Genomic DNA, 18,345 nt, shown 5'->3' with positions numbered 1-18,345 from the left:
ACACATTATACACACACTATACACACACATGTATAGACACATTATACACACACTATACACACATATATATAGACACATTATACACACACTATACACACATATATATAGACACATTATACACACACTATACACACATATATATAGACACATTATACACACACTATACACACATATATATAGACACATTATACACACACTATACACACACATGTATAGACACATTATGCACACACTATACACACATATATATAGACACATTATACACACACTATACACACATATATATAGACACATTATACACACTATACACACATATATATAGACACATTATACACACACTATACACACACATGTATAGACACATTATACACACACTATACACACATATATATAGACACATTATACACACACACATATAGACATATTATATACACACTATACACACACACATATAAAGACACATTATATACACACATATTCACACACTATACACACACACATAGACACATTATACACACACACCTATATATAGACACATTATACACACACTATACACACACATATATATAGACACATTACACACACACAAACACAAACATATCTGTATGGACACATTATATACACATATATAAATAGAAACAATACACACACACATATATATATACACATTACACACACACACATATATAGACACATTACACACACACACATATATAGACACATTACACACACACATATATATATAGACATTATACACACACACATATATAGACACATTATACACACACACATATATAGACACATTATACACACATATATATAGACACATTATACACAGATATATAGACACATTACACACACACACATATAGACACACATATATACATGTACATACATATACATATACATATATAGACACACATATACATACACCCCCTCATACACATACTCTTATATATACATACACACACACACATATATATATATACCCATATACACACACCCATATACACGCACATGCATATACACACATGCATATACACACAGACACACGCAAAAGCACACACACATGCAAAACTACACATATACACATTCATATACACACACATATATATATATACACACACACATCTGTATGTTTGCATCTGTTCTCCCTAACTATTCTCTGTAACTATGCTCCTGTGCGGCTAATGGTTCTGCTGATTATTCTCCACAGAGGACGGATCAAACACCTGGATGTGGTGACACTGCTCCGTCGCATCCAACCCCCGCTGGGATTTGGCAAGTTCTGCCCCCACCGTGTGGCCTGTAAGGTGGGATTAGCAACGTTTGAGCTCCTTAAAAAACATTTGCTTCTACAACTAGCTGGTTTGCTTGACAGAGTAGTCAAGCCACACAATTCAAACATGAGGCACTGTATGATTTGGTCAACCATCTGTCTGATTAGCAGCTGCTATTAAATTTAGCAAACAGTGACTTAAATCCATGAAATCCCAGTAAGTAATTCAGGGATATTTATTAGTGGTGAATGTTCAAATCAAGGAGTTTTGAAGATAGTTTGTCTGAGGTTTAAGAGAGATAAATCCTGTAGTTGAATTTGAAAAAGGAAAATGAATAATGGTGTATAAAGATTGATTACAGTTAGTTTAGCAGAGCAATGAACCATTTATTATTCTCTAAAGTACCAAGAGTGAGCCCAGTTTATAACACCTGTAAGGGTATATATAACATTTCTGCCATTTCTTTGCTTTGTTCTCTTACTGTTGAGTAATTTAATTGGACAGTGACAGTGTAGAGTAAGATGGAGAGTAATGTTCAAGATGAGGATTCCTGTGAAGTGCAAACCAGTGGGTGAAGCAGTCTAAAGACGCTGCGACAAAAAGGAAACATTTCTGTCCAGTCTTGCGCTTGTGGGCCCTTTAATTCAGAGGGTTGATTTCCTTCTATTCTGTGCCCATCTCCTGGCCACAAAGCAAAGGAATAAAGTGCAGAGAGCCCGGGTCCTTTTCTCCATTCAGCCCTGTGCACAGTACCAAAGGTTTCCCCCAGGGAGCATAGGTTGTAATAATATGGTAATGAGGTGGGAGCTGCTTCATCCCACCCCTCTCTCCTGGGCCGCTGCTCGGTGTCAGCCTGACTGTAGGGGGTGACCTCTGGTAACTGGGTCCCCTCAGCCCCCCTCAGATCAGAGGGTCCCAGGGCAGGTCGGCAGTAAAGTGGAAGCCCCAAAACGGACAGCTACATTTCTGAAACAGGCCTTGGAGGAGGAGGCCTACTGGTTGTCTTCTGACTCTGAAGCAGACAGCCATTTCCCCCAGGTCGGGGCCCTGCCAAGGGGAGTAGTCTTTCGGGTACATTCAGCCTCTGCAGGTGCCTTGGGTTCAAGTCAGGTCAGATGGAGTGTGCAGTGTTGGGGTGGAATTACCCTGACCATGGGGAGTGATGCCTAAACCCACCCTCACAAACCACTCCAACCTGGCTGTTAATAACTGAGGAAAACAGGCCTTCGCCCATTTATTTTTTATTAAAAGTGAAATTCCTCCTCCCCACCCCCCAAGAGTCCAATATATATGTGCTTTGGAGAGATAGCTAACACTCACACAGCCCAGAACTCCTGGCATCGAATGGAAGGCCTGTTGTCTTACATGGGTTAATGCAACAACTAATTTGTACATAGCAAGATCCCACAAACAGCAATGTGATAAATGTCCCGTTAAGCTGTGTTTTTATGGTGGTGTTGGTTAAGGGTGGAATGTTGTCCCAGACATCGGGAGATCTCACTTCTCCTCTTCGAATAGTGTCACGGGATCTTTAACATCCACCCGTACAGTCTAAAGTCTCATCCACATATTATGACGCCAAACTCCAGTCTATACCTGCGACTCTGAGCTCTGATTTATGTTTGGTTTCCCTCCTGTAACCCATCTCTCTTCCCTGACATCTTCCCGTTCTCTCTCTCTCTCCCCATTCTCTCCCCATTCTCTCTCCGTTCTCTCCCTATTCTCTCCCCGTTCTCCCCCCGTTCTCTGCCCATTCTCTACCCAGTCCCTCCCTGTTCTCTCCCCATCCTCTCCCCATTCTCTCCCCATTCTCCCCCCCCTTCTCTCCCCGTTCTCTCTCTGATCTCTCCCTGTTCCCTCCCCGATCTCTACTCAGTCCCTCCCTGTTCGCTCCCCGTTCTCTCTCTAATCTCTCCCCGATCTCTCCCCGTTCTCTCTCTGTTCTCTCTCTAATCTCTCCCCGTTCTCTCTCTGTTCTCTCTCTAATCTCTCCCCGATCTCTCTCTATTCTCTCCCCGTTCTCTACCCAGTCCCTCCCCGTTCTCTCCCCGTTCTCTCCCCGATCTCTCTCTAATCTCTCCCCAATCTCTCCCCGTTCTCTCTCTGATCTCTCTAATCTCTCCCCGATCTCTCCCCGTTCTCTCTCTGTTCTCTCTGTTCTCTATCCGGTTTCTCCCTGTTCTCTCCCTGATCTCTCTAATCTCTCCCCGATCTCTCCCCATTCCCTCTCTGTTCTCTCCCTGTTCTCTCCCCGATCTCTCTCTGTTCTCTCCATGATCTCTCCCCGTTCTCTCTCTGATCTCTCCCCGATCTCTCCCAGTTCTCTCTCTGTTCTCTCCTCTCTCTCTTCTCTCCCCGGTTTCTCCCCGTTCTCTCTCTGTTCTCTCTCTTCTCTCTCTGATCTCTCCCCATTCTCTCTCTGTTCTCTCTCTTCTCTTCCTGTCCTCTCCCCGTTCTCTCTCTTCTCTCCCTGTTCTCTCCCCGTTCTCTCTCTGATCTCTCCCCCTGTTCTCTCCCCGTTCTCTCTCTGTTCTCTCTAATCTCTCCCCGTTCTCTCTCTGATCTCTCCCCCTGTTCTCTCCCCGTTCTCTCTCTGATCTCTCTGTTCTCTCTAATCTCTCCCCGATCTCTCCCCGTTCTCTCTCTGATCTCTCTGTTCTCTCTCCTCTCTCCCCGATCTCTCTCTGTTCTCTCTCTGTTCTCTCCCTGTTCTCACCCCGTTCTCACCCCGTTCTCTCTCTGATCTCTCCCTGTTCTCTCCCCGTTCTCACCCCGTTCTCTCTCTGATCTCTCCCTGTTCTCACCCCGTTCTCACCCCGTTCTCTCTCTGATCTCTCCCTGTTCTCTCCCCGTTCTCACCCCGTTCTCTCTCTGATCTCTCCCTGTTCTCTCCCTGTTCTCACCCCGTTCTCTCTCTGATCTCTCCCTGTTCTCACCCCGTTCTCACCCCGTTCTCTCTCTGATCTCTCCCTGTTCTCTCCCTGTTCTCACCCCGTTCTCTCTCTGATCTCTCCCTGTTCTCTCCCTCTCACAGCGCCTGGTCTCCATGAACATGCCCATGAACAGTGATGGGACTGTTACCTTCAACGCCACCCTCTTCGCACTGGTCCGAACAGCCCTCAAAATTAAAACCGAAGGTGGGAGTCGCACAGTGAATGTTCTCCTGAGACAGGCGACCGAGGCCTGAGTATGGAGCAGGATTGTATGGAGGCAGCTCACTGACACACCATACAGACCATGGTCCAGTTAGAGTGGTACAGAACTGTGAACTCACTGTATCAGTAGTAGGACACACACTGGGGTTATATATATATACACTGGGGTTATATATATATACACTGGGGTTATATATATACACTGGGGTTATATATATACACTGGGGTTATATATATATACACTGGGGTTATATATATACACGCACTGGGGTTATATATATATACACGCACTGGGGTTATATATATACACTGGGGTTATATATATACACTGGGGTTATATATATACACGCACTGGGGTTATATATATATACACGCACTGGGGTTATATATATACACTGGGGTTATATATATATACACGCACTGGGGTTATATATATACACTGGGGTTATATATATACACTGGGGTTATATATATACACGCACTGGGGTTATATATATGCACTGGGGTTATATATATATATACACGCACTGGGGTTATATATATATACACTGGGGTTATATATATATACACGCACTGGGGTTATATATATATACACGCACTGGGGTTATATATATATGCACTGGGGTTATATATATATACACGCACTGGGGTTATATATATATGCACTGGGGTTATATATATATACACGCACTGGGGTTATATATATATACACGCACTGGGGTTATATATATATGCACTGGGGTTATATATATATACACACACTGGGGTTATATATATATACACGCACTGGGGTTATATATATATGCACTGGGGTTATATATATATACACGCACTGGGGTTATATATATACACTGGGGTTATATATATATACACGCACTGGGGTTATATATATACACTGGGGTTATATATATATACACGCACTGGGGTTATATATATACACTGGGGTTATATATATATACACGCACTGGGGTTATATATATACACTGGGGTTTTATATATATACGCACTGGGGTTATATATACACACACTGGGGTTATATATACACACACTGGGGTTATATATATATACACTGGGGTTATATATATACAGGCACTCCGGATATATGCACTCACTGGGGTTATATATACACACACTAGGGTTATATATACACACTGGGGTTATATATACACGCACTGGAGTTATATATATATATATATACACGCACTGGGGTTTTATATATATATATATATATACACGCACTGGGGTTATATATACATGCACTGGGATTATATATATATATATACATGCACTGCGGTTATATACACTCACTGGGGTTATATATACACACTGGGGTTTTATATATATATACACGCACTGGGGTTATATATACACGCACTGGGGTTATATATACACGCACTGGGATTATATATATACACGCACTGGGATTATATATACACACACTGAGGTTATATATACACTCACTGGGGTTAAATACACACACTGGGGTTATATACACACACTGGGGTTATATATACACACTGGGGTTATATACACACACTCGGGTATTATACATTGGGGTCATAAACACACACTGGGGTTATATGCACACAATGGGGTTATATACAAACACTGGGGTTATATACAAACACGGGGGTTATATACAAACACGGGTTATATATACACACACTGGGGTTATATATACACACACTGGGGTTATATATGCACACACTGGGGTTAAATACGCACACTGGGTTATATATACACACACTGGGGTTATATATACACACTGGAGTTATATATACACACACTGGGGTTATATATGCACACACTGGGGTTATATACACACACTGAAGTTATATATACACACAGGGGTTATATACACACACTGGAGTTATATATACACTGGGGTTTTATATACATACATGCACTGGGGTTTTATATATATACACGCACTGGGGTTATATATATACACGCACTGGGGTTATATATATACACGCACTGGAGTCATATATATATACATGCACTGCAGTTATATACACTCACTGGGGTTATATATACACACTGGGGTTTTATATATACACGCACTGGGATTATATATATATATATATACACGTACTGGGGTTATTATATATATACACGTACTGGGGTTATTATATATATACACGTACTGGGGTTATATATATACACGTATTGGGGTTATATATATACACTCACTGGGGTTACATACACACACTGGGCTTATATACACACACTGGAGTTATATATACACACACTGGGGTTATATATACACACACTGGGGTTATATATACACACTGGGGTTATGTACACACACTGGGGTATTATACACTGGGGTTATATACACACAATAGGATTATATACAAACAATGGGGTTATATACACACATGGGTTATATACACACTGGGGTTATATACACACACTGGGGTTATATATACACACACTGCTGTTATATATACACAAGGGGTTATATATACACACTAGGGCTATACACACATACTGGGGTTATACACACACACTGGAGTTATATACACACACTGGGGTTATATATTCACACACTGGGGTTATATACACACACTGGGGTTATACACACACACTGGGGGATATACACACACGGGGATATAGACACACTGGCGTTATACACATACACTGGGGTTATATACACACTGGGGTTATATGTACACTGGGGTTATATCCACACACTGGGGTTATATCCACACACTGGGGTTTTATATATATATACACGCACTGGGATTATATATATATATACACACACTGGGGTTATATATATACACTCACTGGGGTTATATACACACACACTGGGGTTATATACACACACTGGAGTTATATACACACACACTGGGGTTATATATACACACACTGGGGTTATGTACACACACTGGGGTATTATACACTGGGGTTATATACACACAATGGGGTTATATACACACACGGGTTATATATACACACACTGGGATTAAATACACACTGGGGTTATATATACACACACTGGGGTTATATATACACACACTGCGGTTATATATACACAAGGGGTTATATATACACACTGGGGCTATACACACATACTGGGGTTATACACACATACTGGGGTTACATACACACTGGGGTTATATACACACACTGGGGTTATAGACATACACTGGGGTTATATACACACTGGGGTTATATGTACACTGGGGTTATATCCACACACTGGGGTTATATCCACACACTGGGGTTTTATATATATATATACACGCACTGCGATTATATATATATATATATATATATATATACACGCACTGGGGTTATATATACACGCACTGGGGTTATATACACACACACTGGCGTTATATACACACACACTGGGGTTATATACACACACTGGGGTTATATACACACACACTGGGGTTATATACACACACACTGGAGTTATATACACACACACTGGGGTTATATACACACAATGGGGTTATATACACACACGGGTTATATACACACTGGGGTTATATATGCACACACTGGGGTTACATACACACTGGGGTTATATACACACACTGGGGTTATACACACACTGGGGTTATATCCACACACTGGGGTTATATACACACATTGGGGTTATATACACACATTGGGGTTATACACACACACTGGGGTCATACACACACACTGGGGGATATACACACACTGGGGTTATACACACACTAGGGGGATATGCACGCACTGGGGTTATACACACACGGGTTATATACACACTGGGGTTATATACACACAATGGGGTTATATATACACACACTGGGATTAAATACACACACTGGGGTTATATACACACACTGGGATTAAATACACACACTGGGGTTATATATACACACACTGCGGTTATATATACACAAGGGGTTATATATACACACTGGGGCTATACACACATACTGGGGTTATACACACACACTGGGGTCATACACACACACTGGGGGATATACACACACTGGGGTCATACACACACACTGGGGGATATACACACGCTGGGGTTATACACACACTAGGGGGATATGCACACACTGGGGTTATACACACTCTGGGGTTATATACACACTGGGGTTATACACACACACTGGGGTTATATATACACACACTGGCGTTATATACACACACTGGGGTTATATACACACACTGGGGTCATATACACACACGGGTCATATATACGCACTGGGGTTATATATACACACACTGGGGTTATACACACACTGGGGTTATACACACACACTGGGGTTTTATATATATATATATATTCACTGGGGTTATGTACACACACTGGGGTTATATATATATACACTGGGGTTATATATACACACGGGTTATACACACGCACTGGGGTTATACACACACACTGGGGTTATACACACACACTGGGGTTATACACACTCACTGGGGTTATATACACACACTGGGGTTATATACACACACTGGGGTTATGTACACACACTGGGGTTATATACACACACTGGGGTTATGTACACACACTGGGGTTATACACACACACTGGGGTTATATACACACACTGGGGTTATATACACACACTGGGGTTATGTACACGCACTGGGGTTATGTACACACACTGGGGTTATACACACGCACTGGGGTTATACACACGCACTGGGGTTATACACACGCACTGGGGTTATGTACACACACTGGGGTTATACACACGCACTGGGGTTATGTACACACACTGGGGTTATACACACGCACTGGGGTTATACACACGCACTGGGGTTATATACACACACTGGGGTTATGTACACACACTGGGGTTATATACACACACTGGGGTTATATACACACACTGGGGTTATGTACACACACTGGGGTTATGTCCACACACTGGGGTTATGTACACGCACTGGGGTTATGTACACACACTGGGGTTATACACACGCACTGGGGTTATACACACGCACTGGGGTTATGTACACACACTGGGGTTATACACACGCACTGGGGTTATGTACACACACTGGGGTTATACACACGCACTGGGGTTATACACACGCACTGGGGTTATATACACACACTGGGGTTATGTACACACACTGGGGTTATGTCCACACACTGGGGTTATATACACGCACTGGGGTTATACACATACTGGGGGATATGGCCAATGGAAGATGTGAGCAGGAATTGACGGCTGGACTCGCAGTGTTTCCACAGATTTATATTCATCTCCTTTTATTATCTTTGCCAACAGGGAACTTTGAACAGTCCAATGAGGAACTGAGAGCCATTATCAAAAAAATCTGGAAACGAACGAGCATGAAACTGCTCGACCAAGTGATACCCCCTATAGGAGGTGAGTGCCTGTTACAGCTGTTGGTTGAGAGGCCCTCTTTCCTACAGCCCTTAGTTGAGAAGCCTTGTTTCGTACAGCTGTTTGTTGAGAGGCCTTGTTTCGTACAGCTGTTGGGAGGCCGTGTTTCGTACAGCTGTTTGTTGGGAGGCCGTGTTTCGTACAGCTGTTTGTTGGGAGGCCGTGTTTCGTACAGCTGTTTGTTGAGAGGCCTTGTTTCATACAGCTGTTTGTTGGGAGGCCGTGTTTCGTACAGCTGTTTGTTGAGAGGCCGTGTTTCGTACAGCTGTTTGTTGAGAGGCCGTGTTTCGTACAGCTGTTTGTTGAGAATCCGTGTTTCGTACAGCTGTTTGTTGAGAGGCCGTGTTTCGTACAGCTGTTTGTAGAGAGGCCGTGTTTCGTACAGCTGTTTGTTGAGAGGCCGTGTTTCGTACAGCTGTTTGTTGAGAGGCCGTGTTTCGTACAGCTGTTTGTTGAGAGGCCCTGTTTCGTACAGATGTTTGTTGGGAGGCCCTGTTTCGTACAGCTGTTTGTTGGGAGGCCCTGTTTCGTACAGCTGTTTGTTGAGAGGCCTTGTTTAGTACAGCTGTTGGGAGGCCCTGTTTCGTACAGCTGTTTGTTGAGAGGCCGTGTTTTGTACAGCTGTTTGTTGGGAGGCCCTGTTTCGTACAGCTGTTTGTTGAGAGGCCTTGTTTCGTACAGCTGTTTGTTGGGAGGCCCTGTTTTATACAGCTGTTTGTTGAGAGGCCTTGTTTCGTACAGCTGTTTGTTGAGAGGCCTTGTTTCGTACAGCTGTTTGTTGGGAGACCCTGTTTCGTACAGCTGTTTGTTGACAGGCCTTGTTTCGTACAGCTGTTTGTTGGGAGGCCGTGTTTCGTACAGCTGTTTGTTGGGAGGCCCTGTTTCGTACAGCTGTTTGTTGAGAGGCCTTGTTTCGTACAGCCGTTTGTTGGGAGGCCCTATTTCGTACAGCTGTTTGTTGAGAGGCCCTATTTCGTACAGCTGTTTGTTGGGAGGCCCTGTTTCGTACAGCTGTTTGTTGGGAGGCCCTATTTCGTACAGCTGTTGGTTGGGAGGCCCTATTTCGTACAGCTGTTTGTTGGGAGGCCCTGTTTCATACAGCTGTTTGTTGGGAGGCCCTGTTTTGTACAGCTGTTTGTTGGGAGGCCGTGTTTCGTACAGCTGTTTGTTGGGAGGCCCTGTTTCGTACAGCTGTTTGTTGAGAGGCCGTGTTTCGTACAGCTGTTTGTTGGGAGGCCCTATTTCGTACAGCTGTTTGTTTAGTGGCCATGTTTCGTATTTGACCAATGATGAGATCTCATGGGTTGGTTCAGATAAGTGTTTATTGTTTAATATGATTTAGTTTAGTTACTATGGCAATGACTGAATGTTAACATTTTCTGTTTAGATGATGAAGTGACAGTCGGCAAGTTCTATGCCACGTTCCTCATCCAAGAACATTTCCGGAAGTTTAAGAAGCGTCAGGAAGAATATTATGGAATTCTCCCATCAAAGAAGAACCAGAATCAGAATGAAATTGAGCTCCAGGTAGGGATGATAGTCTGGTGTTTAGAGACTCCGGCCTTGCATTGTTCAGTGAGAGGATGTGACACCGTGAACCATCTGCCACTGTGGTGCTGGTTTGGTTCAAGTTGCTGGGTAGTTGGTGTTACTTTGATGGTTAGGCATTGCTTCGTTGTTGGTGTTGTGTTGGTTGGTTTATGTATGTGATTGGCACAGCTTTGCTGGATGTACATGGCTTTGTGATTGGCATTGGTTGGTTGCCATGCCTTGGTGGTGGGTGACATTAATATTGGGTAAGGTTTATTCAGAGCAACACCGCACGGCAAGAGATATTGAGTGAGGAGAGTCTGTATAGGACGATACCGTGAAGGAGACTAGATTTGAGATGGAGCAGTAATGGTCTGATTTAATGGTTGCCCCATCGTTTCAAGTGAGAGGCCGTGGAATCTGGGGTCGGGTCAATCCGGTGTTTTAGTAACTGACCAGACCAGTCTAGAGTTTATTCACATCACCCAGTTGATTGTAAGAGGCTGAAACTGGTTTGTTGAGTCATGTTTGGCGATCGGTATTATTAATAGCTGGGCATCATTCAACACCATACTGCACATTACAGTAATCAACAGTGTAACCTTATCTCAATTAGATAAAGCAAGGAATCCATGAGGTTGTCACCATGCCATTGTTATAGAAAGAGCAAAGTGCTTCGTTGGTTCACCTGGATGTGTGTTTAGAAAGGCATGCCATCTTCTGGCTCCAGGCATTAAGGTGGTGACAGCTCCAATTACTAGAACCAACAGGGGCTTCAATGCTCCGTGAGGTGACATCAGCCAGAGAAGTGGGAGAAGATGCAGGGCAGAGACAAGGACATGTTAGAAGGGACTGTTGGTTCATGGATCCCCATCAGCCAGTTGCTGAGCAACATTGGTGAGACATGAGACCAAATCTCTCTTGTCAGAGGCAGGATAACCAATATACAGACAGAACGTGAACAAAGTCCATAATACGAGGGAGAAGAACCATTTAGGAGACATTCCCCATGTTGCCTCCCATGGAGCTTTGTCTGTCAGGTTGTACTGTATGTACCAGTGGTGAAATGCGTACTGAGATGCACATCTCAACAGTAGAGTACAAATCTACAGTGGTAAAGCTGAGACATGACAATCAGTCAGTCAGACCTCAAATGGAAGGCTCTCAACTTTGGTCAACAGGCTACAAAAAAAGTAAACACGCATGTAATCGAGAAAGTAGAGAGAAGGGAGACAGAGCTGATCCCGAGGGGATCGATGGGAGAATTGGGGAATAGAGGGATGGGTCCAATGAGAGAACAGGGTACCAGATGGATGGGTCCAATGAGAGAGCAGGGTACCAGAGGGATGGGTCCAATGAGAGAGCAGGGTACCAGAGAGATGGTCTCAGTGGAAGAATTATAATTGATGGATGGGTTTTAATGGGCTGAAGGGTCTTATCTGTTGCTTGACTTTTCTTCTGCTCCCACGTTAGGCTGGATTGCGCAGTATTGAGGAGGACATTGGCGGTGACCTCCATCGAACGATATCTGGAGAGCTGCCGATTGAAGAGGAAGGAGATCGAGCAATAGAGGAAGGTGGTTTGGACGAGACAATTTACAGGGTGGGTCATTTCAACAATGGAACTGGTTGCAGTGTTGGTGAAAGTTCACAGGTGGCGATCCACAGTATCATTTCACAAACTAGAAGGAAGTGGCCGCTGGAACAGAACACCATCCCGTCCGGAGATTAATTCTGGTCACTGCATATTCCATACTGTGTGGGGGTGTTCATTCCATCACATGAGGCCTTAACATCCCAGCTCAGCTATCACACCAACTGTGGCTGAGTCACCATTGGTACTGATAGTAAGCGTAGCCCTCACAGTAGCAATAGTGACGCCATGATCCCTACCGTGAGCAATGGTGAAACCAAAGCATTCATAGTGAGCGGTGGTAACTCACTATGAACTGAGAGGATATCCTTATCAGGAAATACTGAACAGGCTGGGGCTCTTTTCTCTAGAAAAGAGAAGGCTGAGGGGTGACCTAATAGAGCTCTTTAAGATTATGAAAGGGTTTGATAGGGTAGATGTAGAGAAGATGTTTCTACTTGTGGGGGAGACCAGAACGAGGGGCCATAAATATAAGACAGTCACTAATAAATCAAATAGGGAATTCAGGAGAAACTTCTTTACCCAGAGAGTGGTGAGAATGTGGAACTCACTCCCACAAGGAGTAGTTGAGGTGAATAGAATAGATACATTTAAGGGGAAACTGGATAAACACATGAGGGAGAAAGGAATAGAAAGATATGCTGATAGGGTGAGATGAAGTAGGGAGGGAGGAGGCTCATGTGGAGCATAAACACCAGCACAGACCAGTGGGGCCGAATGGCCTGTTTCTGTGCTGTAGACTCAATGTAACTCAATAGTGACTCTAAGCTCCCTATAGTGAGCAATGGTGAAACCAAAGCATTTATAGTGAGCAGCAGTGATTCCCTGATCCTGATAATGAACAATAGTGACTCCATGACCCTCATAGCAGCTATACTGAATCCATGGCAAGTAACATTCGCGCCAGACAAGTGCCAGGCAATGACCATCTCCAACAAGAGAGAGTCTAACCACCTCCCCTTGACATTCAACGGCATTACCATCGCCGAATCCCCCACCATCAACATCCTGGGGGTCACCATTGACCAGAAACTTAACTGGACCAGCCATATAAATACTGTGGCTACAAGAGCAGGTCAGAGGCTGGGTATTCTGCGGCGAGTGACTCACCTCCTGACTCCCCAAAGCCTTTCCACCATCTACAAGGCACAAGTCAGGAGTGTGATGGGATACTCTCCACTTGCTTGGATGAGTGCAGCTCCAACAACACTCCAGAAGCTTGACACCATCCAGGACAAAGCAGCCCGCTCGATTGGCACCCCATCCACCACCCTAAATATTCACTCCCTTCACCACCGGCGCACTGTGGCTGCAGTGTGCACCATCCACAGGATGCACTGCAGCAACTCGCCAAGGCTTCTTCGACAGCACCTCCCAAACCCGCGACCTCTACCACCTAGAAGGACAAGAGCAGCAGGCACATGGGAACAACACCACCTGCACGTTCCCCTCCAAGTCACACACCATCCTGACTTGGAAATATATCGCCGTTCCTTCATCGTCGCTGGGTCAAAATCCTGGAACTCCCTTCCTAACAGCACTGTGGGAGAACCTTCACCACAGGGACTACAGCGGTTCAAGAAGGCGGCTCACCACCACCTTCTCAAGGGCAATTAGGGATGGGCAATAAATGCTGGCCTCGCCAGCGACGCCCACATCCCATGAACAAATAAAAAAATGCTCCTTATGGTGAGCAATGGTGAAACCAAAGCATTCACAGTAAGCATTGGTGATACTTTGGCTCTCACAGTGAGCATTGGTGAGTCGAAGGCCCTGATATTTCATGTATTAATAGCCACTGCCATTATGGTTTGGTCTGAATTCTAACTGTACACAAAAATAGAAACAAATTTGATGATTCTACACATTAGCGATGCAACTTGTGACATTTGACTCCTTCCAGCTGTGACTCTGTTGCCTCAATCGCCTTTAAACTCTGTGTCTTTCCAGAGAGAGGGAGGACTATTTGGTGAGCATGCTGATCCCTACCCAATGGACAGAAGTGGCTCCTTTCAGCACCACCACACAAGCCAGAGGCCCCTCCAGTTCAGTAAATCGGAGGGCGGAGGAGAGGAGCCAGAATCACCACATGACAGAACGACGGACTCACCCCTCAACACAACTGAATTCTTCCCATCAACAGAGAACCCAAACACAAATAATGCAAACAACACCGCCCTGAGCAGGTAACAGGTATTCGGAGCAGTACGTACACAGGCCTGGGCAAAACACAGCTACACAGAACAGTACATACACAGGCCTGGGCAAAACACAGCTACACGGAGCAGTACATACACAGGCCTGGGCAAAACACAGCTACACAGAACAGTACATACACAGGCCTGGGCAAAACACAGCTACACGGAGCAGTACATACACAGGCCTGGGCAAAACACAGCTACACGGAGCAGTACGTACTCAGGCCTGGGCAAAACACAGCTACACGGAACAGTACATACACAGGCCTGGGCAAAACACAGCTACACGGAACAGTACATACACAGGCCTGGGCAAAACACAGGTACACGGAGCAGTACGTACTCAGGCCTGGGCAAAACACAGGTACACGGAGCAGTACATACACAGGCCTGGGCAAAACACAGGTACACGGAGCAGTACGTACACAGGCCTGGGCAAAACACAGCTACATGGAGCAGTACATACACAGGCCTGGACAAAACACAGGTACTCGGAGCTGTGCGTACACAGGCCTGGGCAAAACAAAGGTACACGGAGCAGTACGTACACAGGCCTGAGTAGGTAACAGGTACACAAAGCAGTATGTACACAAGCCTCAGCTGTAATACAGGTACACAGAGCAGTACATACGTAGGCTTGGGCAAAACACAGGTACACAGGACAGTATAAATACAGGCCTGGATATAACACAGGCACACGGAGGAGTACGTACACAGGCCTGGACATAACACAGGAACCCGGAGCAGGGCATACACAGGCCTGGGCAAAACACAGGTACACAGAGCGATGCATACACAGACCTGGGCAAAACACAGGTACTCAGAGCAGTACATACACAGGCCTGGGCAAAACACAGGTACACAGAGCAGTGAGTACACAGGCCTGAGCAGGTAACAGGTACACAGAGCAGTATATACACAGGCCTCGGCAGTAATACAGGTACACAGAGCAGTACATACATGAGCTTGGGCAAAACACAGGTACACAGAACAGTATAAATACAGGCCTGGGCAAAACATAGGTACATGGAGCAGTATGTACACAGGCTGGGCAAAGTGTAGGGACACGGAGCAGCATGTACACAGGCCTGGGCAAAACACAGGTACACGGAGCAGTATTTACACAGGCCTGGGCAAAACACAGGTACACGGAGCAGTATATACACAGGCCTGAGCAGTTAACAGGTACACAGAGCAGTACATGCACAGGCCTGGGCAAAACACAGGTACACAGTCCTGGGCAAAACATGGGTATACAGAGCAGAATTTACACAGACCTGGGCAGTAGCACAGGTACACAGAGCACCCATTGGGAGTGGCACTGAGTGGTGGGGTCCAGTGTCGACTGGTTATTGCCAGCAAGCATGGGCTAGATCCCTGGAACAGTTGGGGGTATGATTTTGCTGGTTGAATAATCCATCACTTTGAGAGATTCTGCCAGCTGATCGCTGTGCTGGGCACAGAGGGATCAGAGCACCATGGAGGGCTGGTGTTAGGATTGGGGCACACTCCTCACCTTTTGGGAAGCAGCTGCTTTCAGCACCCGTTGGGTAGTGAGCTGAGAGATCCAGGCCAGCCCCATTGGAGTTTGATGTTGAGTGCGGGAATGTGTCTCCAGTATTTTTAGACTGTGGAGTAGATCAGTGCAGTGAGAATGTTCCCTCCTGCCTATGGGTCAGGGAATTCATCCAATCAGCTCAGCACTGGCCCCCTTGCTAATCTACCAGTTGGGGATGGGATACCTAGGAGAGGCCGTCCTATTGGTCGCATTGAATAGTCAGTAAGAGAATACTGTGTACAGTTTTGGTCTCCTTATCTAAGGAAGGATATACTTGCCTTAGAGGCATTGCAGTGAAGGTTCACTAGATTGATTCCTGGGATGAGAGGGTTGTCCTATGAAAAGATTGACTGGAATGGGCCTATACTCTGGAGTTTAGAAGAATGAGAGGCGATCTCATTGAAACGTATAAAATTCTTGACAGGGTAGATGCTGTTTCCCCTGGCTGGAGTGTCTGGAACTAGGGGGCATAGTCTCAGGATAAGGGGTCGGCCATTCAGACTGAGATGAGGAGGAATTTCTTCACTCAGAGGGTTGTGAATCTTTGGAATTCTCTACCCCAGAGGGCTGTGGATGCTGAGTCATTGAATATATTCAAGATTGAGATCGATAGATTTTTGGATTCTAGTGGAATCGAGGGATATGGGGATCGGGCTGGAAAGTGGAGTTGAGGTTAAAGATCAGCCGTGATCTGATTGAATGGTGGAGCAGGTTCAAGGGACCGTATGGCCTACTCCTGCTCCTATTTCTTATATTTCTATTGGCCACTGTCAGGTTTCTTAAAGGGATCTTGTTCCCCCCACTTTATATTGCATTGTCTAAATTGTTATTTAAAGATATTGACCCTACAGGGACTGTGTGACACTCAGACCCTGTCTCTCCATTGCAGGGTTTACTATGAAGATGAGTTCAAGAAGGACATCTCAAGGTTTGAGTTCGATGGTGAGGACGGAGTTCGATTTGCCCGTGCCAGGCAGCGTTCACTTTGTGTGCCAGGTGAGTAATCTGTACCATCTGTAAGGCTTGAGTGACGCGAATCAGACATAACTCTCTCCCCCACCCCCTCCAACAACAGGATCCCTCAATCACACTTCCAGGTCTCATGAAGTGACCAAGAGAGATGCTAAAATGTGGGTGATAAACTGCCAGCTACAGATTTGGGGCGAGGGTATCAGTCCATGCAGGCCTTGTAGCTCAGGTATGGAGCTGAAATTGAGTGCAGTGAATTGGTTCTCACTCGATGTGAGCTACAGTGAAGCTGTGGTGACCCAGTCTGTGTAACTTGGTTACTATTCTACAGATGGGTCAATCATTGGGGTCATTCGAGTTACCTGGGCAACGGCTCAGGGTATTTGCTAACTTGCTATCTCTGACTCATTGCTGCCTGAACAGCCCTGTGTTTCCTGTTATTTAACAGTGTACCTCAATGGTTTCCAGCACAGCCTGTAAAGCCTTACTTTATCATCCTCCTTACCCTTTTGTCCTTTTACTTTTATTCTCCTTTCAAATAATTTTGTAACCACCCCTTACTATATAACCCGCTGGACTGCATCTCCCCTCAATAATAATCCCCATTGATAAACTTCAGAAATACGATGGATACAGTTCG

At 45.0% G+C, this 18,345-nt stretch overlaps 1 protein-coding gene across 1 annotated transcript in view; it reads left to right on the top strand.

Annotated features, from left to right (window-relative positions):
• The window catches only part of LOC137344337 (voltage-dependent L-type calcium channel subunit alpha-1S-like), a 97,792-nt gene that overhangs the window by 63,776 nt on the left and 15,671 nt on the right, over positions 1 to 18,345 (top strand). The window contains exons 8-14 of the mRNA XM_068007200.1: positions 1,217 to 1,313; positions 4,315 to 4,417; positions 9,678 to 9,779; positions 11,185 to 11,324; positions 12,801 to 12,929; positions 14,931 to 15,166; positions 17,626 to 17,732. Of these exons, the coding sequence (XP_067863301.1) occupies positions 1,217 to 1,313; positions 4,315 to 4,417; positions 9,678 to 9,779; positions 11,185 to 11,324; positions 12,801 to 12,929; positions 14,931 to 15,166; positions 17,626 to 17,732 (914 nt within the window). The remainder of the gene's footprint in view (positions 1 to 1,216; positions 1,314 to 4,314; positions 4,418 to 9,677; positions 9,780 to 11,184; positions 11,325 to 12,800; positions 12,930 to 14,930; positions 15,167 to 17,625; positions 17,733 to 18,345) is intronic.

Source organism: Heptranchias perlo, chromosome 27 (assembly GCF_035084215.1).
Source record: "Heptranchias perlo isolate sHepPer1 chromosome 27, sHepPer1.hap1, whole genome shotgun sequence".
Taxonomy (NCBI): Eukaryota; Metazoa; Chordata; class Chondrichthyes; order Hexanchiformes; family Hexanchidae; genus Heptranchias; species Heptranchias perlo.
This window is presented reverse-complemented; position numbering and strand designations above follow the sequence as displayed.